Below are 19,462 nucleotides of genomic sequence, written 5' to 3'. Positions count from 1 at the left end.
CTGCCCGCGGCTCCGTTCCCGGGCTGAGCGCGCTGAGTCCCGCCGCCGATCTGCGCGGGGCTGTGCGGGGCTGTATGCCGCCAGCCGCTCGCTCTTGCGGGGTTGCGTTCAGGGTCAGAGGTGAGAGTAGAATTATCTTGACGTGTTTCAGGCTCCAAACAGTACCTCTGGTGTATGAGGCGCAGAGAAAACGCAGGTTTAGTTCTAGATGATCAGTTTCATCAGAGGATTTATTGATCGTGGCTGTGAATGAACGTGAGGCGTGCTCGTGTTTGCCCTGTCGCCTTCTCGGACTCTGATTTTATTTTTGGGTGAATCTGCAGCAGCTTTACATGTAATCTGATTACCGGGCAGTAAAACCAATAAACAGCAGACTGTCAGTTTTTACAAATCCTGCTCAGAGGAAAATGTTTCAGTGTGAACGTGTGTGTGATTCATCTCAGTATTCAGCTTTTTATTTTTGTTTCAGGGAAATATTCTGACAACTGTGTGTGTCTGTGTGTGTGAGAGGGAGAGAGAGAGAAACAGGGGAAAATCAAAATTTAAATGTGAAAATTAATTATTATTAAAAGTTTTGTCTGTGTTCAGTCTGAATCTGAAATTTCATAATTCTTTGGGATAAATTTGTTCGGAGGTGATGTAAATGGCTTGTTTTTGCCCACCGGCCACGGGAGGGCGCTTCACACGAAATGTTTTGATCATTTACGGTGTGATTAAATTTGTATATTTCCCCGCGGTGGATCGGACGAACGTTTAAACTTCTTTTAAAGAAAAACAGCTCAGATCTGTGCGTAGTTCCACATCGATTATTTAAAAAGAATAAAAACAAAAAAGCAGCAGATTTGTTTGATCGTTTTTAAAATATAAAAATCTAAATATTTTTGTGTGTTTATCAGTAAAGTCAGAGTTAAAGGGTCCGATCAGCTGGACTTTCCCAAATCTGAGTCAAGAGGATCCAACACCATCAGATCCCCAAAACATAAAGCAGGAATGTGTATGTGTATGAGTGTATGTGTGTGGCTGGTTTAATAGGAACGTGCTGTCTTTGAGTTGGTATGAGGGGGATCGAACCCTCTGATTGGTGAGAACCTTCCTGTCGGTCCCCGGGCGCTCGCAGCGGAGCGTCGGCAGCTCCGCCGGGCCTTAGACGACAGGCCGACAATTCCCTCAGTGTGGCAGTGGGGGGGGATTAGGGTTATTGCGCCTCTAAATGACTATGATTCAGAGGGTTGTTGTTACTCGGTGCCCATTACATCTGTCACCGAGGTGCAGGGGGGGACGCGAGCCTCGGCCCGTGCTTGCTCTCCCCTTGCAGGGAAAAAAGGCCGAGAGAGAGACGAAGAAAGAAGCCCACTTCGGCTGGGCGGCCTTTCATTCAGCGCTGAGCTGTAGCGCAGCTGGCCGCTTCAGCACAAATCAACTCAAACCAAAAAAGTCAAATTACAAGGAGAAAGCTTCAGGAGGCGGGAACGGCACCCAGATTACCTCCAACCCGGGAATTTCATGTTTCAAGGAAGCTGAAAAATTTCCTGCAGCTCAAACAAATCGATCAGCGTGTCGTTTGATTTTTAATGAGTCTGATTTATAACACGCTCACTAACAAAGTGCACAGATTTAACTCTCAGCACTAGTTTCACTCATTCAAATCCATCCAAACATGGACATGAGGCTGTGGGGAGCGCCGATGCCTGGCTTCAGCCTGCCGGTGATTTTCCCGACACGCTGAACGTCTGAATTTTCTTTGTTTTGTGGCTTAAAATATTTGCAGCAGAGAGACTGAAGTAAACCTCTTAAAAACCCCAGAAACACAGCGGGAGGAGTTCTGCGAGGAGTGCCGCAGGATTATTCAGTCTGAGGACTGCAAACATTCCTGAGAACAGGAGGGATTATGCCGGCCTGTTTTCAGGCTCAATCTGAGAGTGAGTGACTTGTTAAGTGGGATTTTGTTTGCAGCGGGCGGAGTGTGAAGAGGCAGTGGAGGAAGCGGTGGTGGAGGCGGTGTGAGCGGCTCAGGAAGCTGAAACGTTGCACTGGGCTGTGAGGAATGTTGGTATGTGGCTCCGGCGAACATCCAGAGCCAGCGAGCTGCAGATCCACTGTGGAATGTGTGTGTGTGTGTGTGTGTGTGTGTGTGTGTGTGTGTGTGAGAGAGAGAACACATCGCCCGTCCAGCAGCCGCTCTGCGTCCTAATAAGCGCCCGAGGACGCTCGCAGACAAAAGGCCGTCCTGCGGTGAAAGCCGGGCTCGGAGAGCGGCTGCAGGTCGGCCGCGGAGCTGCTGGAGGCGCTTTGGAGACGAAGCCGCTCTCCTGGATCGTCTCCAACCAGAAACAATGTGCTGTATTCAGCCTCTGACAAGGGAGGGCGAGCAGTGTTGTATGAAAAAAAGGCGTGCAGCTGGTGCTCTGATGCACAGCCTGGAGATACAGTTTCCTCTTTGGAGGCAGCGCTCCGAGCTCCAGGTTTAACACAGCCCTGACTCCCAGCTGGAAAACTTTGGTTTCTATACATTTAACCCCGAACCTGCAGCCCAACCCCAACTCTTCTTTTAAGAAACCAAACAGTTTGAGTGTTAATGTTGAGCACCCAGTGTGCACCGATCCTACAAACATATTAATCCCCCGCTGAAACTAGGGCCCAAAAATCCAGATTTCAATCCTGCTTATTGGAAAAAATCCCACAAAACGTGTTTGTGTTTGCAGAGGGAACCAATGAGTTTCGAGCTGCAGACAAGAAGCCGACGTTGGTTCAGTGTGATGGTTTCCTGTAGGATAAAAGAGTCGTTGTATTTATTGTGATTTAAACTGAGATGATGCGTGGAGGGGGGTGTCACAATTCCACTCTTCCCACTTTTTCCTTTCTAAGCACTCTGCTCTGAATGAGTGCAGATATATTGGAAACTTTCAGTTTTAAAATGAATGTAATTAACAGTTTCCTGCATGCTGCACTGAAACACACAGTCTCTGGGTCTCGAGGAGAATCGGGTCAGACCCCAGGACATCCTGGTTCATTCGGACATGTGTGCGCGCTCTGAAATCAGCTGTGACGGCTGCTTGTAAACATGCAGTGCTGCAGGAGCTTGTCACTGAGGCAGGAGAGAGTCAAAGAGCTACTACAGGTGGACTCTTGGATCAGACTCGGTTCAGGACAATGATGATAATAATGCGCTGCAGCTTTCAGGGACTCCGCAGCTCGAGCTCCTGTGAAGCAGCTCGCCTCTGAAGAAAGAAAGCGGGTTTGTGGGGCTCGCGCACAGCTGTGAGCCGGCCTCCACATGCCACCCGGTCGGAGGCATTCACACGTATCGAGATCTGTGCGAGCCTCTTTGATCTATGAATAGAGCTTTTTTCTTTTTCAGTACGTGGCTGAGGAGGAGGAGGTGCTCTGGGCCTCCGAGGGGTTTGGTCCAAATCAAAAATGTTCCATGAAGACGTTTTCTGTCCGTCTGCTTCCCCGGGATGATGTTTTCCTCCTTCCATGCTGTTGCTGCTGTTTTCCTTCATAGCCGTCTGTGTTTAGAGGGAAACAAAGTGAAATCACAGGTTTTCTCTGAGCGGCACCACAGACGAGAGTCCAAACGCCGAGAAGCAGCACAGCAGTAGTTAGTTTTTCATCCGTGCTCTTGGACACTTTGATTTCACCTGTTTAATCAGCTCACATCTGAACCTGCCACCCTGCCTCTGACCAGCCCCGCACACACCTTTATACTGTAAATAGCAGACAATAATAAAAATCAGCTGATGTGTTGTAAATAAAGTAAGTCTTTCAGCCTGTGGAGTTTAATCACACGCTGCTCTTAAATCAGCTCGATGCTAATAAAAAACAGTAAAAACGAATAAATTAGAAACTGCAGTAAAACCTATTTTCTGGGATAATATCTAAATGTCACGGCCTTAACTTCCTGTTGACTCCTGATTGGTTCCCGGCCATCGAGGGTGAAATGTGCTTGTTAAAAGCTGAAAGTTTGGTGCATGTGTTTTTGTTTTTTGGTTCAGTATGTGACTGTAGTCGTTTCATCGCCACATGTCAAGCAGCCACACGTCCTGTACTCGGATTACTTTTACCTGACGGTGATTTTCTTAAATCTAAAAACGGCGTCTGTTTATTCCTGGGCTCATTATCGCCGTTAGTACAAAGACGCTGGGTTTGAATCCACTGCTCGTCTGAGGACGAAGCCACGCACTCACCCCGTTCACAGCACATTTGCACTTTTTACTCGGATGTGTTTTAGTCCAGAAGGAAAAGTTGTTTTTGCTAGGATTCATGAACCAATCACAGCCCTGAACTGGCTGCTGCTGGCCTGGTGGATGGTTGCTTGTGTTTGAGGAGGTTGAGTGAGAAAATGTTTGACTATTTGTGACTGTAAGGCAGGATACTGTCGTTACTGAAGCTCTGAGATTTTAGCAGGTAAAATTTGAAACCACGAAACGAACAGATCTGAGAAAGCTGCGTCTAAAAATGATCTTTCATAAAATTCAACTGTTAAAAAACAAGAGCTGGAGCAGCTCACCTCACCGAGATCAAAGTGCGGACCACATGTGGCCACATCTGCAGCCTGGGTTAGCCCTAGCTGGGCCCAGTGGCGTGTCTAGAAAATTTTTGTTGGGGGGGCCAGGTAGGGGCACAGATTTGGAGAAGGGTGGCAGATTTAATTGGCAGATAATGTTTAAAAAAAAAATTCTACCAACCCTTAACCATAATTCAATAATCCTATAAACCTAATAACCAAATGCACTTTTAACTCTTATTAGAATGAGATTTTAACCACTACGGTGCAAAGTTTTTAGATACTGCGTTGATAAAGTACAAGAGATACAATCAGTGCTTTGTCAGTGTTTACTCAGCATTCAAGGAATATTTGCATAGTATTTTTACTGACATATACTGCACATATGTTTTGGGCAAAAACATTTTTGAATATTAAAATACGAACATTTGTAGCAAACAATTGACAAATTAGCCAGTTCCAATGTAAAACTTTCTCTGCCTGTTAAAAAAAGAAGATAATCTTCTCACAAACTGGTGTTTGATTTTGAAACAGGAAAAAAGTGGAGAAACAACTGAAAAGACTAATATTTGAATAAAACCTGAAAGCAAGTAAATACTTTCTATGCTGCCTTATGGTAAACTTTGGTAATATTGATAAAGAACAGCACTGGCTGATGATGAAATACATTCAGCTGGCATGGTGACACTGCCAGTATAACCTGCAGGGCTGGACTGGGACAGAAAATCGGGCATTTTGACTACAGACCGACCCACCAGGTATTAAAGCCATAAAGCCTTTGAATGAAAACAAACCCTGTTGTGACAGTGATGTACAGTCTTTTTGGTATATGTATGATTTCTATACATTTTACGTCAGATAAAAACTTTGGTTGTAAGATTTAGATAATTATTTAATAAAAGCTAGATATTTTAAATGAGAATAAGAAAGAAAAGTATTTCTTTGTGCCTCCTTTCCCTGTTAATGCCCTACCTGGCCCCCTGGCAAAACTTTGCTAGACCCGCCCCTGCACAGTTACCAGCTGTCAGCTACATAAAAAAGGATCCTGGTGGGTGGTCTTCACGTTTCCCTCTCACCAGATATCCAAACCGACATCATGACCAGCAGCTTTACAGCTGTGGCTCCAGCAAACATCAGCTGATACTAGAAATTAATATTAAATAAATTCTAACAACAGCCGATCAAACTTAAACGTGCTGCTGTTGTTTAGCGCAACATCTGCTGGTTTCGTCTTTCTGGCGCAAAGTGGGCGATAAACAAACAAGAGAGAAAAGCCGATCAGCTGATCATCGATCAGTTTCATGATTGAAGTAGCAACAGGAGAGGCAGGATGAGAGAAGAGGCAGCTGTGCAGCGTAAAGACAGAATAAATCCAGCTTTGTGTCTTTTTCCATTCTAGCTGAAGTTCGGGACAAACTGCGTCTCTTCTCAGCTCAATACGAAACGTGTAATATTTTCTCTGATTGAGGGACCATTCCATTTTTTTAAGGAGCCGTTGGCAACTCTACTAACTAACCTTATGAATAAAATAAAGTTCACTATCAGTAACATCATAGCAACCGAACAGCTGTATAAAAACTCCAAGCTGGCTAGAACCCAGTATGAGTTATTGCAACTGACAGTAAAAAGTCAGCACAACGAAAATAAACTCCACCTAAACTTAGTTCATATCTGACCCAGATAGACTGCAGGTCATAACTTCTTACCTGAAGTTCAGTTCACCTGACACTCGGACTGGCGGCTGCCTCGGGGCTCTCCTCCTGCCTCCCCTTCCCTCATCCACCTGCTGGCCTCTGTGGAAGCCCCACCATAGACACCACCAAACAACGGAGTTATTTCTACACATCGACCTGCATCTGGCCAATCCACCACCTCTCATTGTTCATGCCGTTACAAAAAAAATAAAAAATAAGTCAAATAAGCCCGATGGCCAGTCCAGCTATGTTAACCTGCAACCAAATCTGCAGCTCCATACAGCAATGTTACGACTTAGATTACATCTTATAACTCATAACTCTTATGTTAGCTCCCCTCTGTAGCATACTGTCTGAAATATTCCACGGCTGCAATAATTCTTTAAGTGTTATTTTTTCCTTGGGATTCTAATTTCACCGAAGTTTACTAAACTCAACAAACTTAATATTACTTACCGGGACATTTATTCTGTCCTCATTTTCTTTCACCGAAAAATTGTTTCCTGCAGTGACGTCTTTCGTGCTTGGCTCTCCTACCTTTGCTAACGTGATGCACATAGCGCAGAAGCCGATGCTGCATTCACTTACACTTGGATATCTGAGCGTCACCGTGAAAACATAATCGGATATTTGATTGAATTTTATTGTTTTGCCTTTGGGGTGGCACCTGGGGTGGCCAGTCTGGTTGGGGGGGTGGCCTGTGCCCCCCCAGGCCACCCCGCTGGACACGCCATTGGCTGGGCCCGCTGTGCGTCAGAGGTCTCTGCGTTTTGGAGGCTTTCTCATCTTTATTGTGTTGGCAGACGGGAGGAGGAGGTGTGGGCTCCGTGTGCTTCGTGCAGCTTTGCTCCCTGAAACCTGAGGCGGCCAAGCTGAGCCTCCTCCTCCTCTCGTGTTTGCGCGCTGTGGTTTGCAGCTCCTTAGTCGGCCCGCAGAAAGCCGGCACAGAGCAGGTGTAACCCGCCCCATATTGGGTCTAATCCACGACGTGCTGTCTAACCATATTCCCACCTTGTTAACTGCACTATGCTCACCAGCCAAAAGCCACATAATGCACCTTTAATGCAGCTGTAATCCCCCTCGCGGTGCGCTCGGAGCGCGTGCAGGAACGCTGCCCTGCGCTGGGCTTCCCGCTGCTTGCTCGGCGGTGTGTTTTGTTTTTTTTCATGTCACAGAGTCGAGGACAGGTTTGAATTTAAAGCTGCAGTCTGAACTCTGCTTTTAAATTTTCTACTTTTCTTCTGATTTTCCTTTTCAAATTTTTATTCCCTCCTCCATAATTTCCTCCTTATTTTCCTTCCACTTTTACTTCTTACAGTATTTCCTTGTTTTCTTGTTTCTTTTCTTATTCCTGTCCATCATTCCCGATTTGCAAATTAAAATTTGGAGAAATATTCTATTATTTTTTTCTGTGGAGCAGATACTTGATTATGTTCCAAATACAAACATTCACGTCTGAAAAGTTATATTTTTAAAACGCATAATTAAGAGGTTTTTAACAGCTCCTCAGCCTCACTACATTCCTCCCTGCAGACTTTTTGACTGCATGTCGTTAAAGCCAAATTTTGTGAAAAATGTCCTAGAACGATGCACAAAGAGACATTCAGAGAATTTTGTTAAATTGATCTCCAGTCCTGCTTTATAAAATCATTTTTCTAAATTCACACCAGCTGAAGGGAACCCGTTGTTAACCTCTCTGGTCGATGCGAGTACGTTTATGTGAAGCTCTCTACTGCAGTATTTTGGGATGACAGCAAAAGGAAGGAATCGACAGACAGACAGGGGAGGCTCAGGGTGGAGGTCGGGGAGGATGGATGGGTCGATGTCAGTGCAAAAGGCTGTTTCCTGCTTTAACCAGCAGACACCTGCATGTTTCTTATTATCCTTCGCGGTATTATGAAGCTGAGACAGACGCTTTGTTTTTGGAGGTCTGAGTTTTAACAGTCACCCAAACACAACACGAAAAGCTTCACTTAAAGCTGCGTCTGTAACATGCTCATTAGCCGGTGCTTCAGTCGTCATGTTTCTTATAATGTTTAAATGCTGTATGTGGCCACGTGACATGTCACCTGCCGCTCACCGCGTCTCCCATCTCTGTCCCGCAGGATGAATTCCATCCTTTTATTGAAGCACTGCTGCCCCACGTCCGGGCCTTCGCATACACATGGTTCAACCTTCAGGCCCGTAAGAGGAAGTACTTCAAGAAGCACGAGAAGCGCATGTCCAAGGAGGAGGAGCGCGCCGTGAAGGACGAGCTGCTCGGTGAGAAGCCCGAAGTCAAACAGAAGTGGGCGTCTCGCCTCCTGGCCAAGTTGCGCAAGGACATCCGGCCCGAGTTCAGGGAGGACTTTGTGCTGACGGTGACGGGGAAGAAGGCGCCGTGCTGCGTGCTGTCCAACCCCGACCAGAAGGGCAAGATGAGGAGGATCGACTGCCTGCGCCAGGCGGACAAAGTGTGGCGGCTGGACCTGGTCATGGTGATTTTATTCAAAGGGATTCCCCTCGAAAGTACTGACGGGGAGAGGCTGGTAAAGTCTCCTCAGTGTTCGAACCCCAGCCTGTGCGTGCAGCCGCATCACATTGGAGTTTCAGTCAAGGAGCTGGATCTCTATCTGGCCTACTTCGTGCATGCAGGTAAGCCCCGCCTCTCCTGCTGCTGATGTGTGTGTGTGTTTGTGAGAGAGAGATGCTGCGAGAAAATGGCGGTCCTGCTGGCGGATCATCAGATCACTTCAGGTGCTGGATGCTGGTTTCTCTGAGTTTGCTGTGGACATGTTTGGTATTTCTGTGGCAGCATCAGTTTGGTTAATGAAGAAAGAACGTGTCTGTCATGTAAGTTAAACTGCATTTAGCTGCCGACACCTAGCAGTTTCACTGCAGTGGTCTTCCTTTAGTGGAAGTCAGAAATGATCTCTGTGAAATGAAATTTACATGGTTTTATTGTGGGAAAAACTTGGAGAGATGACAGACTTTGCAGGTAGCTAGCTTGTCCTCGAGTCCCTTCACATGGATCCACATGGGACGGCGGATTTCCTGTCTGCACTCGGAGCGTTAATGCTGTGCTATTTTTGGCTTAGCCCACCTGATCGCTGCTTTGGTCTGACTCTCACAGCTTTCAAAGATGAACTTGTTTGTTGAAGGAAGCCTTTAGCTGATTAATAAATGCATCTCTGGAAGCTGTTCTTTGATGAAACGGCCTAGTCTCACAGCTAAATGTGCCCCAGCTGTGCAGGCCCAGCACACGTTTCAGAGGGCACGCCTTGCGGCGGTTGGGTGGTATCTGCTCTGGGATCTCTCTGCAGCAGTAACACTTTTATTTTAAGTTGTTGTTTCATTTTGAGCAGATTTATATGGATTTCCCCGGTTGGAAATTTATGTTTCCGATTATTCCAACATCACGTGAAAACCCAGTAATTCAGGTGCAATATGAAGCAGGACTTAAGGTATAGGTGGGTTTCTAAGCGACTTGCAGGCAGGCTGCAGCTGATTAGCGACAATCATAGGTGAGCTTTTACTTTATGGCTAAAGGTAGAATCACCCTACAGAATCATATTATCACAATATTTCACTCATGACACTAGATATTACTGTGATATTAGTACTACTTTTAACATGTTGTAATACACAGAGTATTACAGTATTACATTTACTTTTTATTTATCACCTTTTTTCAAATGTCCTCAAAGTTAAACTTTGTCAGTCTCTTATGGTAGATAATGATATATGAAGACAATCATGTCTCACATCAGTTTGCTGCAAAAAGCTTGTCAAGCAAACCAACACTGTCACTAAAACCGGCTGCAAATGTTGCCACAAGAAAATCAGTCTGCAATCAGTCTGCAGTCAGTCTGCAGTCAGTCAGCCAGTTAATGGGGTCAAGTTGGCAACTACATGCAGTGTGTGTCTCAGAAAACACTGATTAACTGATACCACAGATCTGTCTCCGTCCCATCGTTACTCGTGTGACTGAGCTGTAAGCTTTGTTGAGCTGAGCATGTCATGTTATTGTTTTTAGGTTTAGCTGATTTCCGTTTGCTTAGCTAAACTTACATTAGATGAGTCCTCTTGTTGGTAGTATTTTAATTTATTTAAAAAAAAAAGATATTTGGTGTTCCTGTATAATATCCTAATAGTCCTGTTCTGTATCGACTTTTTTTCCCCCAACACTCCTGTTTATGGATGCATGATGTAAACCCAGAGAGCCGATTGGTGGTGTTATATCTGAGGACTTTCACTCAGGAGACCACGGTTAGTCTCCTGAGTGCTGCTGTTAAAATTTCAGTCTCGTCTTAGTTTAGGACTAAAGCTAAAGTAAGTCCCTTTCACAACGTTAACCACACGTTGGGAGTCCATTTCCCTTCCACTTGGTGACACGACCTAACAAATATCAGAGTTTTCCAGCCTTGAATGCACAGATATTACATTTTGTGCTTTGTGCACAGTTTGCGGGATGACATCTGCTCTGTTTGCATTCCTGAGAGGTTTAAATATGAGATTGTTTAGTTGTGAGCTGATAGAATTTGCTCTGTTTGTCTGGGGATGAAAGCACACCCTGCTCTCAGTTTTAAAGCAGATCAGCGTGTTATCTCCTGCAGACACTCGTCTTTTCGTCACCAAAGCACAAGTGAAAGGAAACTCGGAGACGCCGGCGTGAGCAGAGCAGCTCGGCGTGCTTTTGGGGTGAAGCTGGCACAGAAAAAAACACAATTATCTCCGGAGCGATTGCTCAGCACGTTCCCGATTTCCGACTGATTCTACGGGAAAATAATTTGGCTGGCTGGAATATTCTAGAGAGCAGCAGCGAGCGGTGGCAGAGGCACGCAGAGGAGATGTTTGGCAGCCGGTTTGAATATTTGGCACCGAGCTTGTTCTAAGTTTGTTGGAGCTCCTGAGTTCAGATTTATCCGCCAGGCCCACTTTCAGATTCCTCCAGCAGCGGATTGATTTCCAGAGGCCTCAGAGCCTGAGTGAAAACAGCCGTTTCCAGCCAAACATTTCTCAGGTCAGGTTAAATTCTGGTGAATTTCAGAGTTCAGTTTTTACGTTCGGTGGCTGAAACACAGTTTGAACTACAGGTGCATTTAGGAGAAAAGGTCAGCTTTAAAATCTTAATTTCCTTGACTCTGATTTCCTGGTTAAAGTTGTGACTGGATGAATTCTTTCCTCCCTTCTTTCTTTTGTTTTCGGGACTTGAAGTGGATTTTTTGAGGCAGACATCAGTAGAAACAGTTGTTTTGGCAGGTTTTGCCTCAGTCTCGTGTTTTTGTGGCGGTAAGCTCTCAGCTGTGATCCGTCATCGTGCACAAACGGCCCGAGCCGAGTGCTCTGAAAGATCTCCATCCCTGAAGCTTAATTACAATCATTTCCTCTCTCAGACTGAAGCCTCTGTGAGCCCAGAGAGAGCGCCCATTCTCCACACCTCCGTCCACATCGCCTCGCCTGTGTATGTTTCCACTGTGCGCTCGCTGATCAGCTGTGCAGCTTCACACTGAGCCTCCTTGAGTCTGGAGGCGGCTGCGGTCGCGGTTTTATTTTGAGGGGAAAGGCTCTGATTCTTGGCAGCGAGCATGAAACCATCAGTGAGGTTTTTGTTTGAGCGGAGCAGCCGCTCGCCACCGTCACAAACACAGAGGGGGATCATTTGCGGCGAGAACAGTGGCAGCTCTTCCAAATCATCTAAATTTAGCTTTTATTTTGAAAAACTTTCACCACGCAGAGCTGTGAGGGCTTTGAATCCTTGAATTCGCCCGGCCTCTTGTTTAAGACGACCAAGCTTTTTTGGAGCGACGGCATCGATTAAAAGCTGTGTGAAGGCGGGCTGACCTCGTGGCTCGTGGGGCCGGAGGTGGGGTCTGTCGGGGCAGCCCGAGTGGGTAATTAAATTCATCCCCGTCACGCTGACTTGGGGTGGGGGCCAACATTGTTGCCCGTAGAAACAGCAGCGTGCGCCAAACCATTTCTTCCTTAATCCTCAGAGTGCGGCGCAGCAGAGACTTCAAAGAGACGAGAGTTGAACGTCCAGTTGAACTCCACCTTCACCTCCACCTGCTGCTGGCAGGAGGCCTCCTCTGCGCGCGTCCGCTCAGTGTCTCTTGTGTTAGCAGCCTGGAGGTGCAAGCGATTGGTTGGCTGCAGTCAGTTATCACATGACAACCTTTGCTTATATCCACTTTAAACTTGCAGCCTTAGACTCACACAGGTCTCCAGGTTTTGGTCCAGTCTGGACTCTGAAAGCCACTCGCTCGCTGCCTGTGTCCACTCACGCCACCCTAATTAGAGCAAGCACAGCTAACAGGAAGTAGTCAGCAGTGTGGACAGGTTTCACGCCTGTTTGTGGTGTAACTGTCGTCTACTCGACTGTAAAATGTCGCTGACACCTGCGCTCGGTGCAGCACGGTCTGGGACGCTCGTGTGCATCACTACGGTAACACGATGGATTCTTTCTGCTCCACTCGGTGTGCGAGGAGGCGCACTCGGAGCAGGGAAAGGAGGAAAGACTCACACTGAGCTCCCATCACAGCAGGGACAGTCAGTGAAAGACATCATTCTGATCAGTTTATTTTACTAATAAATTCTAATTGAGTGATTATTTGGATGTATTGATTTTATTAGCAGTCTGGTCCTCATGGTACAGACGACCCACTGGACTCAATATCAGCAGACTGCTAAAGCCGCACTGCAGGATCTGGATTGTTATTAAACGTCCCAGATGTTCAAGCCTGGAACACATCGAGAAAATGAGACGGTGGAGCTACAGCAGGTCGTCTGCTCACGCAAAGGTTGGCGGTTTGATTCCTGGCTACATGCCGAAGCATCCCTGGGCAGTTACAGCAGAGACCTTTTAAAAAGTCTCAACTATAACTGAACCATTAATTAAAGATGAGCCCAGGAAGCTCCTCAACAAGTGGAGCATTTCAAATTAACGGTCTTCGGCTCGCTGTGTACACACAGAACAGACACACGCAAACTTATGCAACTTTTGGGAGGTCAGAGGTCACATAGACCCCTCCCCCACCTCTCTGATGTGTGAGCTCGCTGGCAGCGGTGGCAGCAGCGGGTGTTACAAACACAGGAAGGATCGACACGTGCTGGCAGGTCAGAGGTCAGCACGTCGGGGTCGTGACCTCCATCATTGGGCCGTTTGACCTCCAGGATAAACATGTCAGCCCCTCATTAGCAGCCAGTTGAGCGCACATGGAGCTAGGGGGTGGTTTGGAGGGGGGCGGCGTGCGGGACAGAAGGTGAAAAAAGGTCGAGAGCAGCTGTTTGTGAGATTTAGAGCTGTCGCAGGCGGGAATAACGGCGTTAACAGTTATTACAGATGGATAATATTTATGTGAGCAGTAAAGGCGATTAAACACAATTAGAGAGATGGAATCATAAAAGTCTGATAGAAGGACTGTCACAGTAATGCTCGAGGCTCTGCGGCAAACCGCTGCCACCGCCTCAGACGGCGCCGCCCTTCATCTGCAGCACAATGCTCCAGAGTCAGCATCAGACCTGGGCAGGGTCATCCACCTGAAACCTGACAGGATTTTATTGGCTTTATCGCCCTAACCTCCACTGCATCACAAACACGTCTGTTCATGCAATAATCATTAACCCCACAGCTCTGCCTACCCGGCGCTGACGGCCATATTGGATGCAATAACTGAGCATGTGTCACACCTGTTTTAAGAACATGATCAGCTGATGCTGGGTTTTTTCTGATGTTTTCGGTCAGTTTGTGCCGAGCGCAGACTTTATTCTTGTCTCTTCGGTGATTGGTCACCTCGTGCTTCTTAGGAGGATTTTTGTGTGTCGGCAAGATAACGAGCCGCCGGGTAGTACAAAATGAGGAGGGTCAGATATTCCGCTCGCCGTCACCTTAAACGGCCCCGCAGGGCTCAGAATAAGTAAACAGAAAGAGAGTGTGTGTGTGTGTGTGTGAATATGTGTGACCCACTTCCTCCGTCCTCCTGAGCTCTTAAAGAGATTTGGAGCTTCGTCTCTGAACTCGTTACCACAGGTCTGAGCAGCCCCAGTCTACGCCACACACCGGACGCCATCTTAGTTTAACCACACACACACACACACACACACACACACACACACACACACACACACACACACAGACACAGGAGTTGTTCAGAACCCCCAGAACTTTATTTAAAGTCCAAACTTACAGACGCCGCCGTCAAACCTCAAGAGCGTGTTTGATCTGAACGGTTTCTGATTTTTGTAAAGACATTGAAATCGGACTCTTTGTCCTGATCCCTTCGTGTTTCAGCCTTGAAGGATGATGCTTCAGTGAGACACAGATCCGGAGAAGACTGGAGACTTGAAGCTGACGTCATCACCGTCCTCTTTCTCCGTAGGTGGTGCTGTGGACGCCGTATTAAAGCAGGCGTCTGTTGCTCGCTCTGTGTGGTGGCATTTCCCTCTTGACAGCTCTCTGCCTCGTTCTTCCGAGCGTCATCCTGCTTCCAGTAAATCCACCTTACACGTGGAGGACTGGCAGATGAATACGCCTGTGATTCCGTCCATTCCAGGTGGCTAATGTGTGTCTGCTTTGCTTCCTTCGAGTCAGAATCGGAGCGTTTTGTCTGAAGTGGGGTGGACGTGTTCAGAGTCCGTCTGACTGCAGACACATAGCTACTGAAATAAAGCAGAATAACCTTTAATGCGAGGGCATGGCTCTCTCAGCACATTTCTGTCTCCATTTAGGGTGAAATTAAACACAATAACAACAAGTTAACGACCTGTGTGTGTGTGTGTGTGTGCGTGTTTACTTTGCGCTGAGGAAAACTGAATCTGGAGACTTTCTGTGTGTCTCCTCTTACATATACTTTATGTTTCCTCTTCTTCTCCTCCTTCTCTTCCTGCGGCTGCTCTGCGCTCTTCATATGGAACCATTTAAGGCTAGCGCGCCATAAAACCACACGCTCTGATGTGGTTCCTGAAGTACACATCGTGACCGCAGGAAACACCCCCGACCCACCGCCAACCAACACACTTCGAACCCTCACCCAGCATCCACATCTGTGACTGCTGTGTCACACACACAGCGAGCGGGGCTCATTCATAAAAACACTCTGGGAAGAAGAACAAACTGTTTCCTGAAAGTTACATACAGAAATTTACGAGAAGCTTTAAAAACGGCATCACCGCGTGGACCCAGGGAGCCTTCGTCTTGTGTCGTAGTTTAATCTGCAAAAGGAGACGACTTCATGTTTACTGCCTTGAATATGGAAATATGAGAAATCGCCCCTACTGAGCGTGCTCAGAGCATATTTACTTGAATCCTGAGTGATTACTGGAACAACCACAATCAAGATTATTTTTATTGTTCGTCCCAAAAGGTTGATTCTGTTCATCTGGTCATAGCCTTTTGAAAGGGAGAAACATTTCGTCACTCGTCCAAGTGCCTTCTTCAGTCTTAGCTGACTGCAGGTTTCCTCAACCTTATAAACAGTACATAACTGAAACCAACCCACTGAATGAACAATGGGTTGTGAGGACAGATCATAAATATGCAAATTGTCATGACCATTGATCAACAATCACTGATCAAAGCCCATTGATCATTGATCAAAGACCACTGATCAATGGCCATGAGTGCCATTCACAGAGAGGGTACGGCTGCATTGTAAGATGGCGAAAGATGTACCCTTAGGCCCCCTCCTCGATTCAGAGATGGTCTTTCCCTTTTCACATAAATGGCCTCCTTGACTTCGCACTGAAACCAGTGTTCCTCCCTGTCCAGGATGTGTACATCCTCATCAATGAAAGAGTGTCCACTGGCCTGTAGGTGGGGGACTGTGGAGTCCTGGCTTGACGAGGTGGCTCTTCTGCGTTGTGCCATCCACTTCGCCAGAGGTTGTTTGGTTTTCCCGATGTATAAATCATGGCAATCCTCCTGGCACTTAACAGCGTGCACTATATTACTCTGTGTCGGGGGACCCAATCCTTGGGGTGGACCAATTTTTGGTGCAGCGTGTTTTGGGATTTAAAAGCCAGGGAGGTGCAGTGTTTAGAAAAAATGTGTCTCAACTGTTCCTGACACACACAGGATCACTATGGGTTTTCAACCTTTTGGCATTTACTTACCTGGATGATTGAGCATGCATCAAGACATTTCATTGTTCTTATTTTAGTGATTAATAAACTTGGTTTGAGTTAAATATTAAAAATCAGTGGATTTTAACAGCAGCTCTTTTATTTGTTTAGTATGAAGCTTTTGTGTTTACAGTCGTGTCTGACATGCGGTGGCTGGAGGACGAGCAGGTCATGCTCTGGCTTCCTTGCACAGGATACTGACCCCAGTGAATAAAATCAGTGATCATCTGGACTGATCTTTTTTAAAAAAACTGTTTTTTCATTCATCTGGTGTTTTGGTGTTTTGTACAGTATCATGTATACACAATGATGATGATGACGATGATGAGGAGGACAATCAGTAGATCTAAAGTTTGGTATAAAACAGTGCTTAGATGTTTCATGGCGTGGAAACGTGAACAGTTTTTAGGCTGTGAGCTGTTTGCTCCTCCCCCCTCCTCCCCCATGCGGCGAAGCAGACATCAGCTGATCCCTCTATAAAGTCAGGTAATCCGGTTTAAATTGTAGTGTCAACGCTGCGCTCTCTACTGATATTCCAGCCTGCAACATGTTTGTGATCTCACAGCGCCACACACACGCGCACACACACCGCTCTCCGCCTCCTGCTGTGTTCGTTTCTGGTACCTGAACTGGAATGTGCAGGACCTGAACTCTTCTTCCTCCTCCACGAGGCTGGTTACCAGTGAGGTTAGATTAGAGATTAAAAGCACAAAGAGCAGATTAGAAATGATAAACCTATAGAAGTAATAATTCAGCACAGGTACCGCCCAATCAGCTGACAGGAGGATCAAAATAAAGACATTCAGTTCAGCTTTATTTTTATAGCGATAAATCACAACAACACTCACCTCAGGGAGACTTATATTTTTAGGCAAAGGCCCTACAGTACACTGTCCATAAACCAGTGTGATGTCACTGGTTCCGTTCTTGACTTATGTACAGGAGATGGACATGCGATATGCATAAAAAGAGACGAGGGGAGGAGCAGGAAGGAGCAAATGGAGGTAGAGGAGGTCAGAGACAGAAGGAGGGAGAGGAAGAAGTTAAAGAAGCAGGACCCTTCTCTGTAAATCCTTCTGTCACAGAGCGTCTGTCTCCATTGTTTCTCCTCTTCTTCTCCTCCTGCTCTTCCTCTCTCCTCTCAGGAACATTCCTCTCCTCCTCCTCTCCCGGTCCTCTAAAGGTCAGCTCGGCTGTCTTTCTGCGGAGGTCATCCTGCAGGAATGTGGCTGCTCTGCCGGCCGTGATTTGTGTCTTTTACTAACACCCCCACCTCACTCCTCCACCCGTGGAGGGGCTGACGGGCTGCAGGGAGAGGGGGTGGGAGTCCATAGCAACAGGGACCCCTTGGCAAAGGCCCCCCTCCCTCGGCGGTCCAGACTCCGTGCCAACATGGAGTCTGGCTGCTGTTCAGTGTTTTTGTTCAAAGCTTCACAGGAAAAAATTCAAGCTGGGAAATTTCTGCAAGAAGAAAATCAACTTCCTGCCAGAGAAACGACGACAAACACGGCAGCGGGAAAAGTCAGGCTTACCCGAGGTCAAAGGTTCTCAGTCAATGCCAGCATTCCAGGTGCAAGATGGGGAATGTAGGCAGGTGTACTGTACTGGTGTCTTGCTTCGGAGCAGAGATAACAGGAGAAAAAGAAAAACACCAAATTATTTTTGGTGATGTTTAATTTGAAGCTTTTCTGCTCATTTTTTTTTTTCAAGCATATTTTAGTATTTCTATTGTTTCATTGGGGTTTTAAGAATGAAAATATAAATATAATTATTATAATAATTAAAAAAAAACCTTTACAATTTTTAATTTTGTGGATTTAATTACCGTTACAAGAATATAATTTCAGATCATTTTAAATATATTTTACACAGTTTAGGCAGCTGTTGGCTCTGACTTAAAATCAGAATTAGATACATCACCAGTTTACATTTTCTACAACAAATGAATATTTTACAGATACTATTTTTAAATATTTTCACAATCATTCTGCAAATAACAATCCAGCCATCGGATATCAAAGGAGCTGAAACGGCTTGTTTCAGAGGAGGAGGGCTGATTGTGAACCGTGAATCATGCAAAAAAAAACAAAAAAAACACGGTGAGTGTGTGTGTGCACGGATCATCCCGTGTTTAAAACCGGGCCAGCTTTGATCTTCATTGATATTTCTGTGTTTCCTGCACAGACAGGAAGTAAAAACAGACGACATGTGAGATCATGGCAGCCCCAAAACCCAGCCCAGCTTCACCTTTGACCCCTGAACATGATCCTGAATCTACTAAATCTGAACAAAGTTTCTGCGCGCATGTGTGTGTGTGTGTGTGTGAGTGAGTGTGTGTCCTCCCATCGTGAAAGGCTGAGGGAGAGTTTCATGCCAAAAAACCCCCCACAAACCCTCCCACACACACACACACACAATCCCATTGTGTGTGAAGCCAGCGTCGACGTGAACCAGGACAGCTGTGAGCGTCTGCAGGGAAACTCTCCACAGATGGTGGAAGGAGAGAAACTCCAGAGCGCCGTATGGCTGCTGAAAAATACAGGAAGGAGGAGAAGAAGAAGAAGAGGGTCAGAGCGACACCACGTCTTCTTCTTCTTTCTACTTTTAGTTTTACTGTCAGCAAGAAACAAGAGAAACACAGACGTCCAATATTTGGGATTTTTTTTTTTTTTTTTTACATAAAATCAGTTTCAAAACATTTTTTTTTGACACACATCCTGTTAAAATAAAAATTTTTTGTAGAATTAATGTTTTCGATTTAAATCACATGTTGCAGTAATAATTACTATTAGTTAACAGTTTTTAAAATATTATAAAACATATTACAAATGTATGTTTTCATAAACTGATCATTAGAAGAATTTATTTATTATTGTTGCAGTGATTAATTTTATTGGAATAAGGAGATGTTTTCAAATTAATTCACACTTTTCTCAGATGATAATTTTTGATTGTAAATTAATATTTGTGGTCTACTTTTATACAAATACGAACAAGTATGTATTTTGTAATTAATATTTTACTGATAATTTTAAAAAGGTAAAATCATTTACTAATGTTTTATAAGGTTTTATATTTTTTTAAAACCTTCCTATTTTATTTATGAGTTATTAGAGAAATATATTAATGAATAATTTAGGTTTTTGGGAAAAAATCTGTGTTA

At 45.6% G+C, this 19,462-nt stretch overlaps 1 protein-coding gene across 7 annotated transcripts in view; it reads left to right on the top strand.

The window, feature by feature from the left end:
• Positions 1 to 19,462, top strand: part of nfia (nuclear factor I/A) — a 150,580-nt gene that overhangs the window by 41,552 nt on the left and 89,566 nt on the right. For all 7 annotated transcript variants that reach the window (XM_085449406.1, XM_085449403.1, XM_085449405.1 and 4 more), the window contains exon 2: positions 8,307 to 8,835. In XM_085449406.1, coding sequence (XP_085305532.1) covers positions 8,307 to 8,835 — 529 coding nt within the window. The remainder of the gene's footprint in view (positions 1 to 8,306; positions 8,836 to 19,462) is intronic.

This window comes from Copadichromis virginalis, linkage group LG23 (assembly GCF_057382275.1).
Source record: "Copadichromis virginalis isolate Kocher_CV1m ecotype Utaka linkage group LG23, C_Virginalis_male_GT1.1, whole genome shotgun sequence".
NCBI lineage: Eukaryota > Metazoa > Chordata > Actinopteri > Cichliformes > Cichlidae > Copadichromis > Copadichromis virginalis.
Note: the sequence above shows the minus strand (reverse complement) of the source record. Positions and strands in the feature narration are given on the sequence as shown.